Source organism: Drosophila obscura, unplaced genomic scaffold (genome assembly GCF_018151105.1).
Source record: "Drosophila obscura isolate BZ-5 IFL unplaced genomic scaffold, ASM1815110v1 contig_179, whole genome shotgun sequence".
Taxonomy (NCBI): Eukaryota; Metazoa; Arthropoda; class Insecta; order Diptera; family Drosophilidae; genus Drosophila; species Drosophila obscura.
Window position 1 is genome coordinate 2291694 of NW_024542766.1, and position 27770 is coordinate 2319463.

Consider the following 27770-nt stretch of genomic DNA (forward strand, 5'->3'; position numbering starts at 1 on the left):
CTGTTATTAATGGTAGGGTAGCTCTGTCTCTCCTCCCTCCCAGCAGTCGGTTCGAAAAATATTTACATATGCTGATGGCAGCAACGGATCCGGATCTAGATTACGGGCGTGTAAGCTGCCAAAGGGATGCAGGATTAGCAGGGCTTCCCCATCCATTACGCATCCTTCCTGCCAGGCAGGCAGGCAGTCAGGCAGGAAGGAAGTAACACCCTGGAAATGCTCAAGCAACCTGTCCACTGTTTCAACAGGATGTTAATGGGGGGGTTACGGCACTGCCTGGTGGTTAGCAAGTGTTGCCATGGGCTTGGGGTGATGGCAATTTTGGGATGGCTGCGTGTTTATGGCAGTTTGTCTGTAATTTATATGTGGAGGCAGCAGCAGCATCTCCTGGTTATATGCATCATTTCTGTTGGTTTTGGCTCTCGTTTTTAACACTAAACTCAAGGAGCTGCTTCCCTCGATGTATCCTCAGACCATCGCACACATTCTCTATGTCTCCCGGAGCCGCTCAGTCTTTTCTCTCTCTCTCTTTCTCTCTCTCTAACGCTTCATCTCTTGTTGTGGCTGTGTGCCCCACTCCAGCTCTATCCGTCTCTCTCTCTGTGTGGCACACTAACATCACTCAAATGTCGTTATCCTGTTTTCTCTCTGTCTGTGTGTGTGTGTGTGTGTGTGTGCCTTATGAATTGTGTTACGTTTGGACAAGTCCCAAAAAAGAAAACATATACACAAACACTGGGAGAGAAAGAGGATAGGACTAGAACTCCTCACACAGATACTCGAGCCGAGCAGTGCTTGGGATTTATGCAGCTAAAAGGGATTTCAAATGTGTTTGCTGTCTAATTGGCAATGCAAAAAGAAAACGAGTACGAGTACCGAGTAGAAGGAGCACAACAAGGAGGAGGCAACACCTCAACGAGTGTAAGGATAATATCGTGTGTGTGGAGTGAGTGAGAGAAACAATTGGATGTGGAAGCTAAAACTATTCAAGTTGTTGTTTCGCCTTACGACTGCTCTTCAATTTGGGTCAATTTTTCATGCAGAACGAGAGTGATGAGCAGATATCAAGCAAGAGCATGATACCAAAGTCATAAAGATGAGTTGGAGCTACTGCAAGTTCTTTTTTAACCATCGCATATATTCATCTAGCCAAAGAAATCCAAAGAATAATTATATATAGTATTTTGAGTCCAAAGAACACTCCCATTATCCAACCATCCAACTTAATTAGCCCCCCCCCCCCCACCACTGCTGGAAGTTTCATCTCAAGTTAAAAAGTTTTTCAACGAAAGGCCAACAATCAAAATAGAAAGCTGCACAGCTCAATATATCGATTACGTTGGGTGGGCTGCGGTGGTGTGGGGTGTGGAAAAGCCACAAGGAAAACTATCAAAGAACATAATTCATAATTTATGAAAACTGTCTGCGTGTGTAATATTCTCCATGTAATATTCTCCGAATTGTGTGTTCTGTGTGCGTCGACAGGCTTGGGGTCTTGGCGCCAACATTGCTCAGACATTAATTTAGTGGGCCATCAGCGCCACAATGTGTGCTACAAATTCGGTGCATGCCACATGAGCGCTGGCTGGGGGAAACTAAGGGTTGCTTGGTTGGTTGCTTGGTTGCTTACATGTGGAGATGTGGCAGGGCAGGGGCGGGCTCGTGCCGCGACTTTTGGCACAAGCAAGTGGCTGCACAGCCCAAAGGCTTCCCCCTGATTTATCCCCAACGAGTGGCAGGTGTAAGGGTTGGACCTTAAATAATGAATATTTCCACTTGACGAACAGCTAAAGCTGAGTCAGTCTAATGAAAAGTAAACACAACCCAAAAGGTTTCAAAATTGAGAGACTCTGCTTACAAAATAATACATTATACTGCTGCAATCGAATCGCCTCATGGATCACTCTTGATCTATTCGTTAATGGGGTTTAGGTTGAACCTCTTCAAGGTCCGGCCGTATGGGCGCTGACTAATGAAAGGGTTCTGTTCTGCTGCTGTCCTCGTTTCTAGCAGCTAATTGTTTCTTGTTAATGCTTTTCTGTTTTGTTGCTTTCTTCTTACATTTTTTTGTGTGCTAGAAGCAGAAAAGGAAATACGAGAAGAGTCCGTTCATTGTCCGTAAAAGGGTCACAAGCTGTGCTTGTTTGGTCCTTTTTTTTTGCGAGCATTTCTTCTTTGTTTTTCCGCCATTTGGTTTATTGTTTGGACTTTGTTTTCGAGTACATATTTTACTGCAGACGGACGCTTTTGGCTGCTGCTTTTTTCGCCGAGTTTTTCGAGTGCCCCTTTGTGACAGAGTGGCGGAGAGAGAGAGGGTGAGGGTGAGTGTGAGTGCGAGTGTGAGTGCGAGAGTGTGAGAGGGTCCTTTCATCCTTCGCAGTTGTTAGACGCTCATTTAAACTTTTGGCTCTTAGCAGATTTCATTGTTTTTAATGAAACTGACAGTTGTCCCTGTCCCTGCTGTTGCTCTTGTTGCTGCTCTTGTTCTCATTTTGCATTGCACCCGCATTGTGTGTCCTCTGGCCCTATTCCCCTAGCCATACCCACACCCACACCCACACCCAGGGCCACTCATCCTTGGGCGCTGGCTTCGGTTTCGAGATAACGCGCCATTTGTTTTCTTTTGGTCATTCGCCTAAGCCAATTTAAGTTGGCTAAAATAAATTAGCCCTCCTTTACTTTCTAACGAGCTCTCCGCCAGGGTCAAAACCATCCAAGAGGCAACAACAAAACGGAAGCCACACCCCAAGCACAAATGTTGCGGAAAAATGACCCTTAATTACCGGATTAAATATGCAATTAGAAATGTTCCAACAACATTCTTAAATGGCTTTACGATCTATTTGGGTCTCGGTTTGGTCTATCTTCATAAGAAAACATAAGTCGGACACGATACTCGCAACATCCTCGATAGTATAGTGGTCAGTATCCCCGCCTGTCACGCGGGAGACCGGGGTTCAATTCCCCGTCGGGGAGAGGTGTAAAAATCTTTTTTTTTCTCACTTTTTATTCTTTTTCTTGGTTGTTTTCTTTTTAGAATATTTTAGAGCATGAAATTCATACTATGAATTAAAATACAAAATACAAATACTATCGAGGACGGTGAACAAAGAACCGCCCAAAATAAAGTTTTCTTGCCAGTGGAAGATCTTCGGCGTGAAAACTTTAGGCATCCGGTTCCCCATCGGTCGCATGAGTCATAAGCACGGCCGCACGGCGACATGGCACGTATGGATGGGTGGGGTGTACAGCACCGCCCCGCCCACCCCCACGATTAACGAGCATCTGGGAGCCGTGACCCAGTTCTCTTTTGGTGTTGTTCCGGTTTCTGTTTCTGTTTTTCTGTTTTGTTTTTATTATTGCTCTCGTGTGGAGAGCAGAGCTGCTGTTTTATTGTTGCGTGCGCACGTGGTTGAGTGTTTTTCCTGCTCGGGCTGTTCATTGATATTCATTTTATATGCCCGATGGTACCACGCCCACGCCAGCGCGAGCCTAGCGCCCCATATGTTAGCCGTTGGCCCCGCATTTTGTCAAAATGCATTTTCGGGTTTTGTACCCCAGCTGTCCTTTATTCGCTTTGGTAAATTAAACTACTGAGCGAAGGTTGAAACAAACGAAAATTCCAGTAAAATAAATTTCAGGGAATATTGTTACATATACACGTATATTTGAAGAGACAAAAACTATCGAAAATGCAGAGCAAATATTACAACCAATATATCAAAGTCTTAAAGTGTCTCATCATGATTAATTTAAAATAAATTATGTCCATTTATGCAGAGGGTTCTATATCTTTGCAGCTTCACCACTCAATACACTCGCTTTATTGGCTCTGAAATTCACGCGTAATATCTCTTCACTTCATTCCCATCATTTGCCTGGCCACTTGTGTATTCATGTATGGAAATATCTTTGTTAATTATAAATTCACGATTAAACATAAATATTTAACGAGCATGCACCTCTCTTGAACTCTTCTTCTCGTCTACGGCTTATAATGAAAAAGGTCAAGTTGCCACCAGCACAGCACCCACACATACAGAAATAGCCAATGGCCCAGGGCCCAGGGCCCAGGAATGGCAGGATGTTCGGATTGGAGGCCTTAACCTGCCCAACCAAAAATCGACAGCCAATGTGGTGCGAAATTGGAGCGGTTTTTGCGTGATATGCAAATGCAGCTTGCTCCTGAATCTGGTACCGATAGCGATGCCGGTCGTGGTCGTGGTCCTGGTCCTGGTCCTCATCGTGGCCAACCGTTTTTCAATGTTGTTCCCGGTTCAGGGCTCACGGTCCGCACGGTCTGCCGAGTCCTTGACATTTTTCGTTGGCGCCAATGTCTGACCCCATGCTTCGCCTTTCGCCTCACGCCTTGCCCCTTGTTTCCGCCAGCACAATCCCTTGTCACCCCGCCATTCCTCCCGTGCCATTCGTCAGCATTTTAATCGCGTTTGTGCATTTGCTTGGAAAAGTCTAAAATTGAACGCAAGTGATGGCAATTTGTACGCTTCGCTGTGCCCGGGCCAATGCCAGTGGCCAGGAGATGGCGCCCAGGAACCCCCAAAAACCCCACCAACAAACCCACCAAGAGGCAGGCAGTCAGGCAGGCAGCACAGGATCCACATTCACGGGGTTGAGTGTGCCGAAATTAATATGCGTCGGCTTTGGAGCGGGAAAACTTTGCTGCCAAGGGATTTGGCCCCGTTCGTTGTTGGCCATTTTCCTCTTTTTATTTCCACCGCCCCCCCGACTGCTTTCTCGCCCGCTCTCCGCTCACTTGGACGTTGTTGCTGCTGGCGGCAGCGTTGGCTCGTGATTAATGTGGCAAATGCGCACTTATAAATTATTTATTACTATTCTTTGCATTGTTTTCTGAGGCGTGTGCGAATTGGTAAGACATTTAAGCCATATTTTCAAGTGCCACAAAGGTCGAGGGCATCAAAATGGTGGGCCCCTTGGGCGTCCTACATAGCATCTGGATGGAGGCATTTTAATATTCAAAGCAGCTACAAAATGGTGCCAGTTGACCCCAACAAAAATATGTAGCTGGCACTACAGTGGAGGGGTTCAATGGCAAAGATCTTCAGTGGAAACGAAGTGATTAAATGACAGACAAAAAGTGCCATTGAACGGAGCAGAATTAGTTCAACTTTTGCGTAATTTAAAAACCCTTCCAGCTCCGCATTCTCTGCTCTAATTCCCAGGGAAAACATTTAACAAATTAAACTACAAAGCCAGCTAATACGTGTTTCCTCATCCGTTTTCACCTCCATCTACCGCTCGAATGGTTTTCGCGCTTCCTTTGCTTTGTTGTTTTTTTTTGCGGGCTTTTAATTCTTTTTATTCGGAAAGTTTTGGTATTATGGCCAGTGCCCGGCCATCTACGGATCAATGGGTGACACTGTCGGGCAATAGGAATTTATTTCACATGCACTTTTTAAATCGAACAAAAATAGATAGCTTCCGTCCGTATTGAAGCACGAAGTGTGGCAAATGAAACTGGCACTGGAATGAGGTCGGAAGAAGGGCAGGGACCCAAGCGGAGATGTCGTATATTGGTGGAAAAACCAATTGAAAACTTCATCATGGTTACAACAATATTTTTACAACGAAATTGGCACAAAAATGTTGTCCACCAACTTTTTGCGAAAGAGCGTTAGAAAAAACGGGCCAGAGTAGTGGGTGGGTGAGGAGGAAAAGTTTTGTGCCAGTTACCGACCACGCCCCCACCGACCGTCAACCCCTGACATCAACGCCCTGTCACGAATAAAAACTGAATTGATAACATTTTTCAGCTTGTTCGGGGGTTTTGCTGATTTTTTTCACCACCCAAAAAAATTTGTCTATTTTTTGTTGTTGTTGTTTGTTAGAGTTTCTAGTAGCTGTTGCAGCACGATGGGATTTTTTTTTTTTTATGCGCTGTCTGTGTCCGGGGCAATTTGTAATCTAAACAACATGCCCCAGCTAACCATCCCATCCCCGATCACTGTCCCCAGCTCCCAGCTCCCAGTCCAGACCGATTCCCTACACTAATATCCGAAAATGCTGTCAGGACGAGCACTGAAAACCGACAGTCGCCAAATGACTAACGACACAGGGCGAGGGGTGTGCGGTGCACGGTGTGTGTATGTAAAAATTTCGATTTAATATTAGCACCATGAAAGCAAGTCAAAGTGAAATAAGAACAAAAAGCGGATGAATCAAGGAAAATGTTGGCAAAACCGCAGAAGTATGAAGGCCAGAAAAATACCTCGTGATGAACATTAAATGACATGCTGCAGAGGTTCTATATCCACTGCAAAAAAAAAATAAAAAACAATTCTGAAAGTACTCCCACTCAACCCTTTTCAGAGCTTTTCAGCTCAAAACTCAAACGTACCGCATATCGTGTATACCCTGGTATGCTCGTATCACTGGCTAAGGGGTATATATAAATTGCGGCAAGCAATAAAGAAAATGGCGGCTGACAACGGGCTTCAGGTTGGGCTTCGTTTTTGGCCAGGATGTGGCAGCTTGTTGATGATAAACTCTTACGACCCACATGGCGGGGAAGGCGAAAGCTGGGCAAATCGCCAAGAAACACCAACACACACGTACACATGCATGGATGATAGCTGCATCCGGCGGAAGTTTGTGGCAACACTTGGTCCCCTCCTCACACCAATAAGCCAGCCAGCCAGCAAGCAAGCCAGCAAGCCAGCCAGCCAGCACATGTGCTGCTGCTCTCGCACACTTTCAAGTTAGTTATAAACGTTTATCAATATTATCTATGCCCCGCTGCTTCGCTCTTTCTTACTATCTATTTCCCCCACTCGTTTGCTCTGCCTCTCCTGGCTCTGGGAAAGTTTTCGTTGGGTTGGCTGAGGACAATGAAATGCAAACAAATCACAGCGCGAAAACTTCACAACATGCCGCCAAACGGGAATGTCGATTTATGGGTGCCAAGTGGAAATACTATCAAAACTATGACTCAGCGTGGATGCAGCACGGAGGAGGGAGCAAGGGTGCCCACAAAATGTGTCTGTTTATTGGTTGGCGTATCTGGTGGTTTATGTATGCAAGCGAAACGAATAAAATTTCATTCTATTTGCTGCAATTCTTGGCAAAATATTACTAGATAGAAAATATTAGCTAGTTGCAACTGAGATAAACCTTAGATTATGGCTGCATTCTACTGCAGCTATCTGCAGACATGTGAAAGCCATCGTTCTCTTTGGTTTCCATTTAGTTTTATTCATTTAAATGTGCCCACAATTTCACAATTTCTGTTCGCCCAAGTGAATTTATGCACTTGAGAAGCACACACAGAGTCAAGCCACCTGGTGTCAGGTGCCAGGCCATAAATTTCAATCAAATATCAAGCAAATGGGAAATTTCGAAATCCTTTTATCGGTTGCTTGCTGCAGAGTGTCCACGAAATACATTTCGCACATAATTCGCAGGTTGGCAGGCAGGCATCGGCATCGGCCCAGCCGTGCAATAATACTAAAAATATATCATGCGACCTCATCGAAGAAGTCAAAAAACAGTTGAAAAAAATGTTCAGTAGGTCCAGGCAACCCATCGCCTGGCATGGCCTGGCATGATGAATGACAATTTTTATCCGATTTGTGTGTATGGTAAAAGTGGGTGCGAGAGTGTGGGTACACACTCACACCCACACGTATGGAATTTTTTTGGTGAACCCTTTTGTTCCGGCAAACAAAACCAAATAGAAAATTCGCACTCACAATACAAAAGAAAAGAAGTTGCACCCACAATAAAATATTCGAAATGAAAAGAATTTAAAAAATAATAAAACATAAAACAAAAAACAAAAAAATGGATAAGGTTTATATTCGTGGTATATACTCGTATTGGGGAGGTAAAATGTGCACTTACCCGCCAGCACGGAGGTGGAGTTATGACGGGGATCGTAGGGGCAGACAGCCTGACCATTTTTGGTTGCCTCCAGCGTGTAGTTGTTCTCATTGATCATGTACGTATTGCACATGGGCCGGAAGGAGTTGGTGCCGCACACAAAGAGGCGCCCCGGCGATGGCACCACCATGATGCGGATATAGTTCTGGCAGGCCTCCTGTAAAAAGAACAATGACGAAAACCGGTATTAGAATGGTATGCTATCGAAGAATCAGAGATTAAGAATCATATTCGGAATTCAAAGGTCACTCCCCAGGAATTGGCATTTAAAAAGAGTCAGTGAAAATGAGCAAGAAAATGCTGTTTAGAACCTTTCAAGTCTTTCAAGCTGAGACACGACACACAGAGGTTTCCATTTAAATAATTTGCGCGTTCTTTGTGTCAGAGTCGAAACTGAAAAAAAAACCCTTAGTTAAGAGCTTCCATTAAAAGTTTTAATTCGGAATACGTAAGCCCCCCCCCGGAGGCATTTGAAGTAGCTTTTGCGTAAAGGGAATTTCGAATAAAAAAAACTTGCACAAAAGGCTCTACCAATTTTTGCCACAGGCAGGCAGGCCCCAAGCAGAGGGCTTGACCTGAATGCTCCACAACATTACTCTCTCTCTCTCCCTCTCTCCCTCTCTCTCTTTGTGTGTTTTGAAACTAAACTCTTTCTCCTTGTGTGTGCTTTGCATAAATGTTTTGCAAATTGAAATATTTAATGCGTAACGAATGCACTTCAAACACACACACACACACAGAGAGAGAGAGAGAGAGAGTGGAAGGGTGGCACCTGCAACTCAATAAATATTAAAAGGCAAATGTGTAACTTGCTCCCATTTAGCATAGTCCGGGGGAGTGGAGGGAGAATACGCAGCGACAACGACAACTTTTCTCCATAGTTGCGGAAAATTGTTGCCAGGAATATAAACCCTCACCTGCCACCCCCACCCACCACTCAGCAGCCTCGCAGCAGCCATTACAGCCGGAAGTGTTTGCACTCTGACATGACAAATCATTTGCAATATTCCCTACTGGCAGCAGTTTCCATTCTGCATCGTGGCACTCCCTCTCTCTGTGCTTCTCTGCGTTAAAATATTTAAACATTTTGTTTGTTTGCCTACTAATTTGCACAGTTTTTCGCTGTCATTCTTATGCAAGCAACCAACCAACCAGCCAGCCAGCACTGCACTGCACTGCCATCAGCAGCAGCAGCAGCAAGCCCATGTTGTTACCACATTCTGTGTCGCTTTGGTTTCAGTCATTTGCCTATCCACCCGTTGGCATCATTGGCCACAACAATGCCATTGTTCTGATTGGCCCACTGCAGTAGGCACGGTCGGGCAGGGGGGCGTGCAGGACATGAAAATAATTGCATACACGTGCATACAATATAATGGAAATTATTCACAAGATTCTGCAGCATGCAGCATGCAGAATGCAGCATTTTGCGTAATTGGGGCAATGATTTCACTCTCTGGCGTATTATACGGATGAAGTTGATTTACGTTTCTGGTCTTAAGCTCAGGCTGAGCTAAGCAAAAAAAAGTTGTCAACATTTCTTTGATAAATTAAGAACAATATGTGACTTTTACCATACGGAAAAGTGTCAAGTGGTAGCCTGATTTCTAATAGAGAACAGCTATCGAAAGAGTCATAGAAAAACCCAAAGAACTAGCGAAGAATAATCTGCTAAGGGCAGGTGAATTTGAATGGAAAAAATAAATAAAACTGGCATCTCTTTTCACTTGGAAACCTCTATTAGAATAACGAACTCTGCTATATTAAATATGGGCATTATCCTCTCGTTTATTTCCCCACTTGATTATGTTAAAAGTGTTGCCCAACTCTGACTTTAATTTAGTTGGGACAAGAGCAAGAAGTTCTTTTAGTTCCGTAAAAATTATGCATTAGTTAGTTCATTCACTTGTCTGTTTATCAACTCTATTCTGTATTCTCTCCCATTTTAGTTTTGCACACACAAAGTTCGCTTCGTTTCGTTTCGTTTCCATTTCATTTAGTTTATTGTTTTGAAATATTTAACATGTTTTTGGCCTTGTTCTGTGTGTGCCCAACCAACACAGTTGTCGGTGCATAAACTTAAATAAATTAACAAAACAATTACGGCAAAGAGGGCTGGTAGTAGTGTCCGCACTTGTTTGTTGTTGTATGTACGTTTTTTGTACTCTCATTATTTCTGTTGTAATTAACACGCATAGCAGACACATGCATACATATGCATATGCAAGGGCTCATTGTTTAGAATGCAATTAACTGGAAAATTTATTAATTTTCAGTCGAAATGTTGCGGCTGGCGCCGGTTGTTGTTTTCTGCTGGTTAATAAATAATTTTTGCTTTTAGTTTTACATACCATTATCACATAAAATATGGCACATTCCATCTCTCTCTCTCTCTCTCTCTGACTCTCTCTCTCTATCTCTCTCTCGTTATCTGTCAAAGGAATTTCCATTTATTTCAGTTTAGTTTTATTTTGCCGAAATACTTTTATTTAGTTTGGTTTCGGCTGCAAATTTTAGCATTTGCAAATATGCGAGAGATAACCAAAAAGACTGGGGAATGTTAGCCCAAAAAATAATTCCGTATATTGATTTCTGGCTGAAAATTTAAATATGAAATGGGGTACGGGGAACGGTGGGGGATTGGGTAGGACTGGGCCGAGTTGAAGGAGTGAATCGAGTCAAAATGTAATCCAGATTTTTGCCTTCTGGCTGTCCTCGGCCTGTCATTCATTTTTCATGTTTAAAAATTATTAAGTAAAATGCTTTTCTCATGCCTTTCCCTCACTCTCTCTCTGTCTCGCTCTCTGCGTTGGTCCTTGGTCTGGTCTTGGTGTTTGTGTATCATTAACGAAATTGTTGCCTACCTGCAGGCGCTTTGGCAGCCACACAGCACAGAGCCAACACAAAATTTTCTGGTACTTTCTGTAAAGTTTTCTTCCACCCGCCTTGCCTTGTCCTGCAGCAATGTGGGAAGTGTGATTGATGCGGCAGAAGGATATTACTTTTGCCTGATTTTTGTGTATGTCCGATTTGATTTGGGGGAAGGATTCTCGGAATCTTGCTTTAAATTCAACTCCAAAAACTCATTTGGCACATAATCATGTGACTTATGTTTGACTTTCGGAGCGAAGTTTATCTGCAAAAAAAAAAGGCAGCCCTGCAAAATGTCAGAAATGGAAACTTTCGAATGCCAGCAGGCACAAATGATTTATCAGTAGGCTGACCAGACCAGGCCTGAAAACAGTCCGCACTCGGAACAACAAGTGAGATAAATGAGTGTGTGTAGGCATGGACTGAATGAGGCCTAGATTAGACACTGCTACACCCAAAACTGAGGCGCCAATGGCCAAAAGTGTTGGCCCTTCTCTTCTGCATAAACGCAGGAGCATTCATTCACATTGAACAATGGATACGATGGACAGGGGTTCAATGGCAGTGCAATCCCTCCATCAGACTGTGCACTTGGTTATGGAAGAACTGCCGAGGGCAGAGAGGAAAACAATTTGCAAACCAAATCAAACGCTTAATGATGGCAGACAAGAGTCAAACCAAATGGCAACGTAGCTGGAGATAATTTGCGGTGCATTCGGAGATGGCTCGAAGGCGCGTTTCGATCTGAGTTTAATGGGGTATTCACTTCAACATCCAAATAGATGATTTCATCAGCAGCAATACTTATATTTGACTTGAGTAATTAAAATAAATATTTTCAATGGTTTTACGATTATTTTTACGCCATAAATGTGCTCAAATGTTCAGTGTATGTACTCAGCGCCCACAATGCAGCAGCCTTTGCATTTTTTATAAATCGCCATTTGCCAGTTCATGGATGGCATATACATGCATGTATATATGTATACATATGGATATGTATATATATTGATTGCTCATTTTTACCGGACAGTGGCGTGGTGTGGTGCCTGTTATGAGTGTTGTTTGCGCAGTTTTAATAAAATATTGTGGCAAAAAATCAATCAATTAAATATTTAACACCCCACCCAAGCACCGTCGGGAAAAAATGGAAATGAAAGCATTCCACCAACACGATATGTGGTATACACACACACACACACACACACAAACACACACACGAACACACAACACACACGCGAGTATATCGCACACATTATCGACTCAGCACACAATCTGATCTGCGCTTTAATTAAGTAATTCTATAGCTTTCCTGTGGGAAATTTCTTGCTTAATTTCTTTATTTTTAGCCCTAACTTTGTATGGCGTGACTTGTGTATATTGCTGTCTGCTGCCACTAATTGCATGCCGCATTAAAAGTATTCCTTGACTGGCATTAAGTTGACTCCAAATTAGTGGCCAAAATGTCAGTTAATTAAAATTGTAAATTTTGAACTTTTCTATTTGAGGTTTTTCGTTTATTCTTTCGCTGCTGCTTTGGCGGCCAACAATTGCCATTTATATTTAGAGCAAGAAAAACCTTTTGCTGCAAATGGCAAACTTGCACGCCACAAATCCCCTGCACTCCACACCGCTCCGCTCCATTGAGAACGGCGGCCAATCTAAAGAAACTTTAATACTTTGCTGCTTTTTTTGTTGATGCCATAAATAACACGAACCAGCAACACAGTAAGTGGGTGGGGCAAAGCCAAGGCCCCCCAAGAAGTCGGCAAGCAAATTGAGTTCAACAAATTACACCTGGTAATGTTTTGCCCTTCACTGTGGTTGTTGCTGCTGTTGGCGCTGGAGCTGGAGCTGGAGCTGCTATTGCCATGACTGGGGCACGCCCAGCCAACAAGTGTTGGCTAATTACGTCAGAAAAAGCTAAACTTGAAGTGCACTTGAGCATGCAAAAAGAAGAAGAGCTGAGGCAGAAACTCGGCCTTAAATACCCTTTCAAAAGGGCATCGGGGATGATCGTCAAGCATCTGAAATTTAGAAGATACGAAATAACCGCCAATGCAGAGTCATAAATAAAGATCTCAGCGACTTGACTGCAAAAAATCGTTGCGTTCGGATTATTATTATAGCCAGAATGCGCAAAATACATTTAATTTGGCTCTTTGAACACCTGGCTTTTGAGCAGTTTTAGTGCTAGAGCAAGCAGCTTTTGAGTGCCTATTTTTAAGATGCATAAGCAGACCACAGGCGAGTATAGAAACTATGTACCTGGCATCGGTATTCCGATCTGTTTTATTTACTTTTCATTAAAACTAAAATACCCTTTATAAATTCCAACGAAAGGTAAACTAAAGGGAATAACCTACGTACTTCATTGCTTCTGGTTTTTGTGTATGTGTGCCGCCATTTGGCTTGCTTGACCGGAAACGGAAGCGCAACAGCGAGCATGAGAGAGAGAGAGAGAGAAGCAGCAGAACGTTGCAAAAAAACCAATTTGAAAGCCAAAATGTTTGCCATTTCCATTAAGCAAAAGTTTGCTTTTGGGCTTTGATTTTTCTCCTCTCTCATTTTTCAGCCCTTTCTCTCTCTCCGTCTCTCTGTTAGCCCAACACTTTCTTAATAGGTCAACTGCAGTGGCGAAGAGTTTTCAATAAATTTCCCTGATTTCTTAGCCACAAAGAAAGAGAAAACAAAAACACCGAGCAACAACAGCAGAAAAAGTTGCATAAATCAATTTCTTTCTAGCTTCTCGTAGTTTACCATGTTTTTAGCGCATAAAAAAACTGCAGCTAGAGTGGGAAAGAGAGAGAGAGAGAGAGCGGGGGAGAGAAAGTGGGAGAGAATGAACACTTTATTGCTTTGTTTTCACATTTCTTGCGTTGCAACGACTCACAAAACGGAAGCAACAGCAAAAGTTGAAATCGAAATGGAAATGCGAATGCGAATGCGAATGGAAATTGCAAGGCCATCCAGGCCAAAGTGCTTAAAAGTTTATAAACATCAAGAACACAAAAAAAAAAACATAAATCATCGTGTATTTTGATTACAAGCAGGGGATGAAAGAGTGTTATGCCAGGTGCTGCTCGGAGATTGCATGGTGCCAAATCCAACTTGTCTCTTCCTGCATTCAAAATTGATTTCAATGGCAAATGAGATTTTGCATTTGGCACAAGAAAGTGCCAGAAAATGGCACAAATTCTCATTAAAATCGTTGGCTGAACGTCACCATATTTTAATGTCTCAAGCATTTATTGAGGCTTTAAAGATTAAGCTATTGGGCGTGCCGGTTTTCTCTATTAATTAATATATTTTTATTGCTGTACTCACCTCATCTTTGCCCTTGACGAGACACATTTTGGTATCATCCTCCGGCGATGTCCACACCAGACGCTGCTGTTCAGCGAGATCGTGTATGCTTAAATTAAATACCGTATTTCTGCAAGAGACAAAAAACAGACATAAAGAATATCAGTACGAGGATACGAGTATTTGATAAGCACAAAGCCATAAGAAATGTGTCTCCCCCACACACCAACACAAAGAAGTTTGAATTGTCCCCCACTAACTAATAGAATTTCTGATTTCCTTTTGGATTTCATTTGGCAAAAAGTTTGGGGCCCGTGTCCGATGCCTTGTGGGTGCTGTGGGAAATTAATTAAAAAATTAATTAAAATTCATTTGACCTTTTTGGGAGTGCGAGGGAAATGGCAGTAAACACAAAGCACAAAGCAGAGAGCAGCAAAGCAACAGAGCAGGGCATGGCATCGCATGGCCTGTGTGCTATGTTTTGACTTTCCTTTTAGCCTTTTCTGTCAGCTTCAATGCGATATTTATGCAAAAAATTCCCCAAAAATTTCTCGTTAATAAAATTTTGCACACTCCAATGAAAAACCCCAACGAGTGGGGTGGGTGGGGTCGTGGCCCCACTGGCATCTGAGGTGTACGGAAAATTTCATAAAATCAACTCATTGATTATTGAAACCACAACTACGTGTGGCTCCCACTTTGTGTGTACGTGTGTGTGGTGTGTGTGTGTGTGTGTGGTTGGGGAGCGAATGCTGATGTGTGTGTGTGTGTGAGTGCACTTTGGTCGAGTATTTTATGGCTGCCGTGTCATGGAATCAGCAAGGACCCACCAAAAAAAAAAAAACCCACAGCATAAACGACAGCCCCTTATCGAAACTTTCCAAAATTTTCGTTCGTTTTTGTTTTTTTTTGTTTTTTTTTAATGAAGCAAAAAGAGCGCAAAATTTTAAATAAATATATGAATATATATGTATGGATATTACGTATATACATACGCACATAAATGTATATGCATATTTTGTGGGGCGTGTGCAAATGATTTTGCATACAGAATGGCAAATTGAGTGAAGCCCCAGCTCCAGCTCCAGCGGCAGCTCTTTGTGGCGATTTGTAGTATCTTTTCAGCTATTGATTGTTAGTTCACACTTCGATTACTCTCGACAGATAAACTGCAAATAATATTTTCTAAAAATATAATTCATATTTGGATGGGAGAATATAATTAAGCAGATGAATTTTGGCAGAGTACACCAGAGACTGCTGCTCAATGGAGCGAACTATGCCTGGAAAGCTTTGGGAAATTAGTGAAAAGAAAGATGGCAGATCACTGGCATTCCTTAAACTTCAGCCATCAATTTTAACTCCTTTCAAATTGCAACAAATCATTTGAGATGTTTTGCTCAGAGTCCCGCTCAGAGTTCTGAGCTGCTTCGATTATGTGCCAACATTATTCAATTTTGGGCTGTGGAATGACAGATTCGCCTGTTCTCGAATGCCCATCAATGGCTCCTCATTACACACTTCCGATTCAAATAGCCGAAAATAACAGAAAATCAGTTGCAGCAGTTGCAGTTGCAGTTGCACGTGTATTTGCTGGGCCTGCGAATGTCATGCCTGTATGTTTGCCATGGGCCAAGAATGGGTAGCCGTATGTAGCCAGTATGTGTCAGCCCTCTGCCCTGTGCTGACTGCTGCAGAAACGGGACATGGCCATTGTTTGGCAATTATGCAGCGCGTTTTAATTATGACAACGGCAAAAGGCAACGTTCAAACGAACGCGCAACATCAGCAGCAGCAGCAACGCGGCAGCTGCCTGAACAAAATTAGCATATAAAGCGGACAAGGCCTGGTTCTGGGTGCTGGCCAAACAAGCAGGTAACAGGCAACAGCGGCAAAGCAGTCGGCGGAGAATTGGTTAGCTAGCTACAGTTGATCTTCCCAAATAAGATCAGCGGATCGTGGACTGCTTTTTGGCAGCTTCTGAAGCTTCCATTGTTTAAGGGATTTATGGGTAACTCGAGCAACTCCTGCGCTGCCGTCTACGGGGTATATTCCAAGTGAAAATGTGGCGGGCAAAAAGAGTATAGAAATTGTTGCTGGATGTTGCTGCTTCTGTTGTCGCTTGTTGGCTTCTAATGCACACAAACACACACATAAACACTTTAACGCAATGCTTAACATACATAGAGGCGCACGAACACGAACACATACACACACACACACAGACACGCACACAGCCTAATGCAATGTGCAACAACCAATGCAACGTTTTGTGAAAATTACGCGGAAAATGCCAAAGCGAGGAAAAGCAGCAGCAGCACTTGGACCAGCACCAAAGGGTGAGTGAAGCAGCCTGTGGGGGATGCTACAAGCTCTGGAGGATGCAATGTGCGATGGGGTTGGAGTTGGGCTATGCCTGGATGTTTGAGCATTTTAAAGAACGCATTTGGCGTGAAAACCGAGCTCATAAATATTTTCCACACGGCATAGTGTGCCTGGCTGTGTGCCTGTCTGTGTGCCTGTCTGTGTGCCTGTCTGTGTGTGTGTGTTAGCGTTGCAGTAGTTTTACCCGCAGCGAAACGCAGTGAACGGCAACGATTACGCAAGGATTTTCACTGCTTTTCCTTGTGCTGGCATTGCACATTTAGCAGCTATACATAGTACGAGTAGTTATCCCCGATGTTGTTGCCGTTGTTGGGCGCTGCTTTGCCAGTTTATTATTATTCAGCTTAAATGCAGTTGGCAAATATAGGGCGTGTGGTCGCTTCGGGCGCGCTCTCTATACCCGTACTCAGTCAGTATATTTTTGTTATGTTTTTTATTAAAAATTAAAAAAAATTTTACTTTTTTACTTTTGCTACTCTGTTATTACTCTACTCTAATGATCCCCTAACTGTAGTTGTACATGTACCATTTATCTACTCCCCCGCTGGGTTGCTCGCGCACTGAACGCGGCGTGTGCGGCGAAAGGATCAGTAGCGTCGCAGCGCTGGGGGGAGGAACCAACAAAATTATTTCCATTCTGGCTATAATTAGTCCGTCTGTTCAGTGCTCTGGTTGGGCTCTACTCTGCGTTTTAGTTTATCGACAGGCCGCCCGATTTTCGTCCTTTGTGGGGCGGAGGGGGCGGGGCGAGAATCCTTAGCGTGATATCACTGGTTGGAATTTGGTCCAGGCGTGGCGCTCATCAAGCGGCGGCGGCAGCGGCAGACGGCAGCGGCAGCGGCGGCAGCGGACAGGCTATTGTCTTATGGGGTGAAACGTTCCCTTGCGTGCCCCACTTATATACCCTTTTTTGGTCGGGTATAAAAAGGGAATGTGTGCGGGCGACTGTGTGTACCATAGAGAGGCTTCCGGTGCTATGAAAACGTTTACGTTTATGTTTAGTACTGTAGATGCAACGTCGGGCGATAATGAGGCGCACAACACAGACCTCAGAGCTCAGAGCACACAGCACACTGGATGATGTTACACAAAGAATGTTGCACATCATTCCATGGAAATAGATCCCACATTGGCAGTTTGGGCGAAATAAATGCGAAAACTATCAGAAATAGCAACGGAACTGAGAAACATTTGCAGCATGGCAAACTTTATTTAATTGAATTTTTTAAATATTTTTAATATTTGAAACAATTTTCAATTATCAAAATGCTGCATGCAGATTTTTCACATTTCATAAATCAAATCTAGTTAAATATTCCCCTGAAGAGCTTCAAGCCAAATAATAATAATAATATTCCGCTTCAAAATAATACAAATATTTGCCAAATATTCCGTAGAAATAAATGAAACATATAATTGAGGCTAATGGCCAGGATGCATGCACCTATACAGGAAGCAATTGCACAACGTTTGCACAAGCTATATATACATACGTATATATACACACACAATATATATGTTAACGACAACTAGGCAAATCAGGCAGAAACCGGCATCATTCGGAGGCATTTGATGTCTGGCCATGGTTTGAAATATTTGCGGTTTGTGGCAATGCTCGTGGAACCTCAAAATGATTCGTGGTTTTGCGCCTGTTTTGCGTTGCGTTTGCATGAAATAAAATAGCAAAAACCCAACCAACCAACCAACCAACCAACCAACCAACCAACAGCTCCACGCTTTCGAGAGGCACATTTTGGTGTATTTATGATAATTTTCGAATTTAAATATATAAATGTAGCTGAATTGTAGCTGAATGGCGCAGCTTTTAAGCGGCTTTCTAAATAATTTCTTTGTATATTAAATTAAATATTTAAATAAATTTGAGCATAAGGGTGAGGATTATATAAGCAATAAATAACTACTGTTGCGCATAGTGCAAAAAAAAAAAACTTATAAACTTTACAACAAATCCCTTCATAATCCCTTCATATATGTACGACACTCTTGCCAGGCTCCTTTTCCACTCTTCATATGATATTTGCCAAACAAATTTAAATTCGTTTAAAATCCTTCGCTCTGTTTTGTGTGTAAAATGTCTTTAATCGCCGAACGAAGAGCAAACAAATCAGCTGCGCTGCCAGCCATCAGGAGGACAACAAATGGCATTGGCGAAACCCGCAGGCCAAGGACCCGACCCGGACCCGGACCCTTTTCAAATATCAACCAAGCGCAAAGTGAGGCAAACGGCAACGGCAACGGCAAAACAAAAGCCACATCCACATAAATAACAGTATTGTGGTCGACAAGCTCTCAGAAATGAACAACCAGAAGACGAAGAGGGTGTGGAGCAGAGAAGCGGAGCAAGAGATAGGGCTGGAAACTGGGTAAGGCGAAAGTGAAGAAAAAGTGTGAGAGGGTCTGTCATAAAATAGATTGAAAGCCACCTTTAACGAGGCAACACAATGGTGGCAGGGAGAAGCGGGGCTGCACGGGTATAAAATTCATGTCGCCATCGCTACCGCCGCCATTTTTGTGGTTTGACCCACAAAAAAGTATCGTCAAGACCTAAACACACATACACACAATACAATGCAAAGAACTCCACTCCTCTGGCTTACGTCTAGACCCCCCACTCACAAGAAGAGCGAATAACAAAAACAAAAGCAAGATTTCAAATTACTCATACGCAGCGTTGGCAGCAGGCAGGCAGGGAACTAAAAACCGCCGCCAAAACCCCAAGCAAAAGATATTCTTGCTATCCATTAGGCTTTTATCGTGGTTTATGCACGATAAATGCCTCCCCCCCCCCTGCTCCGCCTGGCTAGATTTATGTCTGATTAAATTTTACGGGCCAAATTTCTCATTGCTCATTAATTTCTGATATTTATATACGAGTACGAGCCACCTGATTATTGAGCACACACTGAGCACGCTGCTTGGGTTTTATTCAATGCGAAAAATGTCCATGGAAATGCGAGAATTTATTTTTTGGAAATTTTCTAGGATTCCAATGGCAGGCAGGATTCTTGGCATTCTTGTATGTAAATGCGAATCCAATGAAGACGAATGAAGATGTGCATAAATTTAACACTTTGAATAAAAGTTTTTGTGTGGCAATAAAATTGCATGCGCAAAGCAACGAATATTACATACCCTGGAAGCACGGCAACAATTCTCTATATCTATATATAATTTAAAATCCCTTGGCATTCATCGACGTTTGATGCTTCATCTTCTAAGCAAGCTTCTATGGTACAGCAAAGGGCTGTGGCTATTCCTATCTGTAGAATACATTTGCTTCTCCATGAATTTCCTTTTGCATTGTCAATTGAGATGGCAAATTGCAGGAGCTGCTCATGAATGTAATGCCAAAAACGGTAGGAAGTGGCTGTGGGATGTGGGATGTGGTGGTGGTGACCCACGCCACGATCTTGCCATCTTCCAGAGAGGGGTGGGAGTCTTCCAGTCCTGCCAGTGCCAGCGTCGCCAGTCAACTTTCAATGTCACACGTCATCAGGCGACCAAAAAGGAATGCCCAGAGGCAATCAGAGAAAAGAACACTTCCCCCCCCATCCACCAGAGAGCTGCACTGATGCGTTGCTGCCTGCCTGCCGATGCCGATGCCTGATGCCGATGCAGATGCCTGATGCCGATGCAGATGCCTGATGCGGCAAAAGAGGAGGATGGATATGGAAACGAAGGCTGACAGGACGGTAAATGGCTTTTCTGAATAGCTAAGCAAATCAGGCAAACTTCTCATGTTGCTCCTGTGTGCCCACCCCTCCTGAAGCATTTGGTGCGGGGAAATTTATGTTTGTCGCCGCCATTTGCATCTCTCTGTATCACAGATCGTGTGTGTGTATGTGTGTGCTTGTGTGTGTGTGTCAGCCATTGCAAGGGTAAAAAATTATTGAAGCGTTGCACCCTCACATCCATCACCATTCTGGGGCTTAGCTTTTGTCATTTTTCATTGACTTTTTGACTGTGAAAGGGTAACAGAGGGAGAGGGCCACAACTTCAACTGCATTACCCCCACCCCCACCACCACACGAACCCCCCACACATCATTCGATGAGATGATGCTGACTAAGCCAATTCAGGATTCAGCATTGAGGGATTCACGGATTCAGGGCTTCCAGGACTCAGTGTTGTCCTCTAACCTAACCTCTCTCTCTCGCTGGCAGCCCTGTCCCTAGCCCTGGGACTGCAACTGGGACAGTTGACGGTTTGAATTTCCATGCTATTGACCAAGGTTTTTCTTTTGTGCAACAATCCTCGACTCTTCCCCCCCTTCCCTGCTGTACCTCTGCCTCTCATTGAATGCATGCAGTGGGTGGTTTGGGGGTGGGGCAGGAAAATGTCGAAACTGTCAAATGCCAAAAACCCAAATGTGAATTGCCTTGTGACTGAGCTTCAAACATCAACTTCAGTCTGCAGTTTGCAGTTTGCAGCACCGCGCACATACACACACACACACACACACACAGGGGCACACACAAACAGCGAGAGTTGTTAACCAGGTGGTGGTGGCATTTGAACTCTGCCCCTCTTGGCCACTCGAAGTCTGGCATTGAAGCGATGGGCTTCGGTTCCGCCCCCACAGGCAAACATGACAAAGCAAATTGCATTTCATCATTCAATGCTTGTGGTCTCATAAGCATGATTAAGCTCACAACCCCTTCACAAGCCTACAAACACCCACAAGCCACCATTCCACCCACAGACCACATAAAATATTAACTACTCCTTGGGTCAATTTTAATTTGGTCGACTATTCGATTGGAATGGATTGGAATGGAATGGAATGGAATGACTGGCTCTGCCCTGACATTTTCCATTTGCCAAATGAGTGTGCAGGCATTTTGTGATTGAAATCGATGCAAATGCAATATCCTTGCGGGGCAGTGTATGCCCCGTATATTATGACGCTAATAAACCGAGGGGCAGCCCTCCATTGTTATTTGAAGTCTGAAATGTTTCAGTTTGCGGGAACATTTTTGCTTGCATGTGCCATGTGATTCGCTGATTTGTTTGAATCAAGTCAAATGTCGCTCCTTAAATACCTTAAATCCTGTTTCCCCACACACACAAAAAATAGGCTCGAACAATCCACAATCCATTGTGCATTCCGACTACTTGCTGGGCAATATCTTTCACCACGGCGTAGACAATGGCCATTGGCGAACAATGAACGGGAGGGGAGAGGAGAGGAGAGCGCACAGGCTTTACTCAACGACCTGCTGAATGCATGTACATAGGCGATGGAGATGGAACTACGACTAGGCAGGCACTAGGACCTGCGCTCAACAATTCAATTGGGAATGGAATCCTTCAGTATGCTATGCTCATTGTACAGGACGATAGCCGTTGATTACAATCCGTTCAGAGGCGGATGACTTGCTGCTGGGCGCTTGATGAAATTTTCGCGCACAAAAAAGCGACTTCAGTGAGCCAAAAGTGGCGCTTAAATCGCCGCCGAAATTAGCGGACTTTTGTTGCACAGACACGCATCCACATGGCACATACATATATAGGCAGGAACGAGCGCAAACGGAAATGAATTTGCGGTGCAAAAATGATTGTTGCGCGGTTGCACAAAGCGCGCAAAGGCGCACCCCACAAACAGATACCGTCTGACGCCACAAGAAGAACAAGAACGAAATGAAATAAAAGATGGACACCCCCCCTGACACACCATGAAAGTGTTTCCGTGTGTGTGTGTGTGTGTGTGCGCATATTTCTGTGAGTGAGTGTAAAAGAATCCTCAGTGCCGCCTGCCGACAAAAAAGAAAATTGCATACAAAAATTGAAATTGCCAAATGCAAGCCAGAGGACAGTGGAATAAACACACGCAAAAATTTTGGTACACAAAAATGTTAGAGTGACTTCCAGTAACATTCTGAATATTTAGCAAAATTATAAATATTATAAGAATAAATAATCAATAATAATAAAATAAATATAAATATATATTTAATAATTATATTTAATATTCAACTCGGAAACTTTTTTAATAAAATTCTACTGCAACATATTTGGCGGTAAACGTTTCTGCTGCAGTAATGATGCAAAATTAAATAAATAAATAATACATAAAATAAATAAAATAAATAAATGAATTAATTGTACATTTAAAATTGCTGAATATTATATTTTTTTATTTATATGTAGCAGCAGCTTTCTTTTATTTTCAACGAAATTAACCCCACTGGTGAGCCCTGCCTGGCCCACTGTGCACTCCCAGCCAGTCGCATTCCGTTGCGTTGAAAAAGACGCTAAAAGCCAAAAGATAGGCTGACATATAGAGAACATTCGAATGCAGAATGCGACAGAGATAGCAACGCAATGCGAGAAGGAGATGGCGAATGAATCAAGTACTCGTACCGTTAGGCAACGAAAAGGGGGTTTTTTTTTTTGCTTTGTTCGTTTAGCAATTTTATTTCCGCCTTTGTCGCGATTCATTCGATTGCCTGCCAACCTGAGAAATGAAAGCAAGAAAACGGGAAAGGGGAACGGGGAACGGAATGGCTTGGCATGGCATGGAATGCGCGGAGCAGGAAACGGAGGAGGAAGGTGCATAGAATATATGTAGAGCGGAGTGAACCGAAGGAACCAACCAACGCGTTGCCACATATTTTCCATCTTAATGTGTTAACCCAATTTTAACGTTGAGCGCTTAGGCAGTCGGGCAGGAAGGGAAATACATATAGATGGAACGAAGATCCGACTACAAAGAGCCCGAAATTGGAGCGAACATTTACCGCTGAATTACGGGCCAACGATTTCCACTGGCATTGCATGAAAGCGGAGTTTTCCGTGGCCAAGGGGGATGAGTTTGAGGTGCCCTGGTTAAGACGGCAATTTCCCGCTAATTTGCATAAGTGTCACCAGAGATACAAGGCAACAACAATAATCAGTTGAAAGTTTAAGGCAGGAATTCGCATCGCAGCAGCTAAGTGGGCCAAATAATGCTTACTGGGTGGGAATCTTGGGAACTTTTGAAATTGGCAATTTACGATTATTTTTGCACTTGTACAAATATCTGCAACTTGTAGATTTTATATTCTTCTTTAGGTAGCAAAAGCATCTGCTTAAAGTCGGGATTATTCTTCTCCTCGCGATTTTAATGAATTTAATTAGGAAATATTCGTAATATTTCCTTTTAAAAAATGAAATTCAAATCAATTTTAGACAATGAATATTCTAAGATTTCTTTAACAATTAAATCACAATTAATTGGCTTAAAACAAAAAAATAATAGAACAAAACCATTCGCAATCGTTTCCTTAACCAATTAATTTACACATCTGCCTACTGCTTTGGGGGGCAACTCTTGGCAACGAATTGCCTTTGACATGGCCCGACATCAGGTGCGGGCCGACATAACACGGTACCTGCAACACCACAGCAGGAAATGTAAAGGGGGGCCCATATACAGGTGGGGCGGCAGGGGTTGGCACACCAGGGAACGGAGCTGAGCTGAGCTGAGGCGCAGCAGCAACTTCGTTGTACAATTTTCTATTTTTGTTTCTGTTTTCTTCTACATTGTTCAGGACGTTTCACATGCAAAACGCGTGTCACATTCGCATTTCCGCCTGTCATCCTAGTTTAGTTGGGGCTCCACATCCCGTTCCAGGATTTCAAAAACCCCCATCTCCTACCATCACAGCCCCTATTACACACGAAACGAAACCCCCACCAATACACTCACACACACACGATACACATGTGTGCACACGTGCCGCTTTTTGGCTTTCACCAACAGTCGCCCCATCGCCCCATCGCTTCTCGGTTCTCTTTCGGTTACTTTGACTCTTTTTGGGGTCTCTGATAAGTGGACATGCGTGTGTGTGTGTGTGTGCGCTCGTATGTGTGCGTGTGTGTAACTTGTTAAAAATCCATTAATCACGTAAGTGGCAACTCTGGCAACGACATCGCTGGCATACAAATTCGTTCATGCGTGCAAAAAAAAAGCTGAGAAGCTTCACCCACACCCACCCAAACACACCCACTACCCCAGCCACACCCACACTGCAATTGCTTTCGTATATCTGTGTGTGTGTGTGTGTCTGGGATGGAGGGGTTTCCACTTAATTTTCCTGCTTTTGGTTATGCTTTCGCATTTTGCTGCCTCATTATCTTTCTATTGTAAATTGCTGCACTGACGTAAGACGAAGACGAAAATGAAAACGAAGTCGAAGGTCGTTAAAGTTCTCATAACTAAGTTTTGTTTTTGTATAGAATTTAAATTTGCATTTTATTCGCATAATATCCAACATTCGGAGGAGTTTTCAAAGAGCACCTAAGATGCTTAACTGAAGGTTAATTATATTCGTATAAATTTGAGCTTTTTGGGAAACAATAGTTTATACAAAAAGGGAATAAAATAATAAATTAACAAATAATATTTTTCTATACTTCTAGCATTTTTTTTTTTTGGCTAATATTAAATAAGCAAAAAACTATTTGCCAAATATTTTTCTTAGTTTTGCTATCGTCTCGTTAGTTCCGTTTAGTTTTTTGGGAGGCTGAAAGAAAGCCTGTACAAATGAGAAAACGATGGGTAGACTGTGGTTGCATGTGTGTCTGTGTGTCTGTGTTGATGTCTTGTCTTACAAGCTGCACGCATTCCTTTGCCACACAAAATTCCTAGAGAGCACCAGAGTCAACACAGCAGGCAAGTTTATTATGTCTGGCTGAGCACACAAAAAAAAGTATGCAACATTTTAATATGTGTGTCACCAGCTGCATCTGTTTGTGTGTCTATGTGTGTCTGTGTGTGTGTGGGGGGGGGGGGGTTGCCATTGTCTATGCGGAATATAATAAACCCAACAAACCCTAAATTTGCAGTAAGCATCTTTGCGGTCTCTGACAGCGACAAAATTTACAATACCCCACAACACACAAACACACGAACACACAAAGACACACACACACGACAGCTCCAAGCCGCCCCCGTGCAACCTTGGGCGGCAACCCTTTAAGTCTTTGCAACTACTAGAAACTTTAGCACATTTCCTCATATCTTAGGGCCACCTGCTGCAAAAGTTTTCGTTTCCTTTTGCTCTTTCCTTTCCTGTCTGCGTGAGTGTGTGTGTGTGTTGCAAAATCAAAGTTGCCACGACCCCATACGCCGCCCCCCAACCTACTCAAACTGCTCCTCTATCTCATATTTGGCCCTGAGAAAGTTGGTCCTGTTTGTAGATATACTCGCATGTATATCCTGCTGGATGGGAACCTACTCCTACTGGCACTCGTATCTTCTACTTAAATTAAATACAATGTGTGCGAAAAGTAAATTGAAGTTTGCTTTATGTGAATTTTTCACTTGCATTTCCTCCCTACAATCTCTATTCCTGCTCCTTTCACGAGTTTCATTTAAACGTGTTAAACAAATGCTCTCCAGCAGACTTACATACATCGAATATATGTACCCGAAGGAATTGACATTATGCAGGAGGTGGAAGGTGAACCCTGAACTGTTGCATGTGGGGGGGAGCCATGAGCTGTCAGCATGTTACTTATACGAGGGGTAGGGATATTTTGTACATTTATAAAATATATAAAAAGAAATAAAAAAGAATAAATAATTCTCTGCTTGATTCTTCTCGTTTTAAAAAATTTATATATAGAAGAAGAAGAAAAAGACTTACCTTGCACCGATGAGCAGACTGTTGCCATCCTTGGTGACGAGCTTAAAGTGATCCACAACACTTTCGTTTCCCAGAAATTTCAGTATATCTTCGGGACCTGCAAGATAAAAATCGGTAGAAGAGAATGAAAAAGTTATACACAAAATTTGCATCAGACAACAGGGGGGTGACAACAGGGGTGGACAACAGGGAGGACTGTCGCCGAATAACTTAGCCTGCGTGGGCGAGGGCGAGGGAGGGAAGGGAGGTGGAAGCTGCTAGATGGAAGACAGATGAGATGGTTTTGGTTCAGCATGCAAATGCCTAATTAGGCAATTAGGCGGCGTTAAAGGCGACAAAAAGCAGTTGAGAAGAACGGGAAAAGGAGCAAAGAAGCAAAGGCAAAATGGTATAAACAGAAACAGGGAGCAAGGGAGACGAGCAGGAAAATGCTGCAAAATGGCGGCGCACAGGAAAACAATGCAGCTGCCGGGGCAAAGGCAAAAAGCAGAAGTTGGGCAGGAAAATGGTGACTGGTGAGTGGAGACTAGAGATCCCTCTAGCTTGATATGCAAAAAAAAAAACAACGTCCATAGAGCAGCACTGACTGTGGCACAAGCGGTAAGGGGTGAAGGGTTGGGGGCAAGAGGTAAGTGGGACTATGCGGGCAGCAACAGCACAAAGAATGGGCAGCCGTTTAGCAACAGCAACAGCCACAGCCACCAGGTCCCCATACTCCAGCGTTGGTCCGTCAGGGAGGAATAAAGTTTTTGTCAGCTGTTTACTTTAGTTATTCGCATTTACTTTTTGTACCCACTGTGACGATGATGATGATGATGGTGATTATGGGGATGGGGTTGATGGTTGTCACTTGCCACAAACTGTAGCCGGTTTATCTGTCTGTCTGTCTGTCCGCTACAGGCAACAAAGTGTAGCAGTGACTCCATCCAGGGATTACAAAGGTAAAGGTGATGCTGCTCTCTCTCTCTCTCTCTTTGGTACTCTGTCTGCCTGCCTTCAAGCTGGAAGCTGATAATCAGGGTTTACATGGCACTCTCGATCAAAGCAATCTTTTATTCATTACAAACATTAATTAACCACCGGAAAAATCACCTGAAATGCTGTCTATTTAAAAGTGTGTGTGTGTGTCCTGTGCCACTCATTAGACATTCGTTCGTTGAATTTTCTGTGTGTGTGTGTGTGTGTGTGTGTGTGTGTGTGTGTGTGTGTGGTGCTTTTTTCGAGGGCTTTTAACTTTTAACAGCCAAATGTTCGGTCAACCTCAAAAGAGTGAAAAAGTTGGTGGCTCTTCCACTTCTTTTTCTGCACTCATTCGAAGCTCTTTTCACTGTGTGTATGGGGTACGAGGGGGTACCTGGTTATTGAAAGTACATTTGGACTCCTTTTTACCGTGTGCCCACCCACTTTTCATTTCAATTTGGATAAAAAACTGAAAGAGAGGAACACTAAAATGAATGGCTGGAAAAAAGGAAGTTTTTATGCGCGGCACAGAAGCCTTTTGTTTGTTTGACATTTAACGTGACACGTGGGACATGTGGCAACAAAAAAAAAAAAAAAAAGACTGCAAGGGCTATGAGGGAAGCCTCCAAGAGAGCGTGTTGGCAGATGGGTGCATGGTGAGGGAGCGTGGAGTGTGCC

The 27770-nt window shown here is 43.3% G+C and overlaps 1 protein-coding gene and 1 non-coding gene across 6 annotated transcripts in view; one reads left to right on the plus strand and one right to left on the minus strand.

The window, feature by feature from the left end:
* Positions 1-27770, minus strand: part of LOC111075423 (semaphorin-1A) — a 126843-nt gene that overhangs the window by 19282 nt on the left and 79791 nt on the right. For all 5 annotated transcript variants that reach the window (XR_002607951.2, XM_022368717.2, XM_022368715.2 and 2 more), the window contains exons 2-4: positions 26133-26229; positions 14116-14224; positions 7879-8074 (exon numbers count right to left, since the gene is read on the minus strand). Coding sequence is in view for 4 of the 5 variants with exons in the window: in XM_022368717.2 (XP_022224409.1) it covers positions 7879-8074; positions 14116-14224; positions 26133-26229 (402 nt within the window). In the remaining variant the exon portion in view is untranslated. The remainder of the gene's footprint in view (positions 1-7878; positions 8075-14115; positions 14225-26132; positions 26230-27770) is intronic.
* Positions 2905-2976, plus strand: Trnad-guc. The gene has a single exon. It is a non-coding gene; the product is annotated as a tRNA-Asp (tRNA).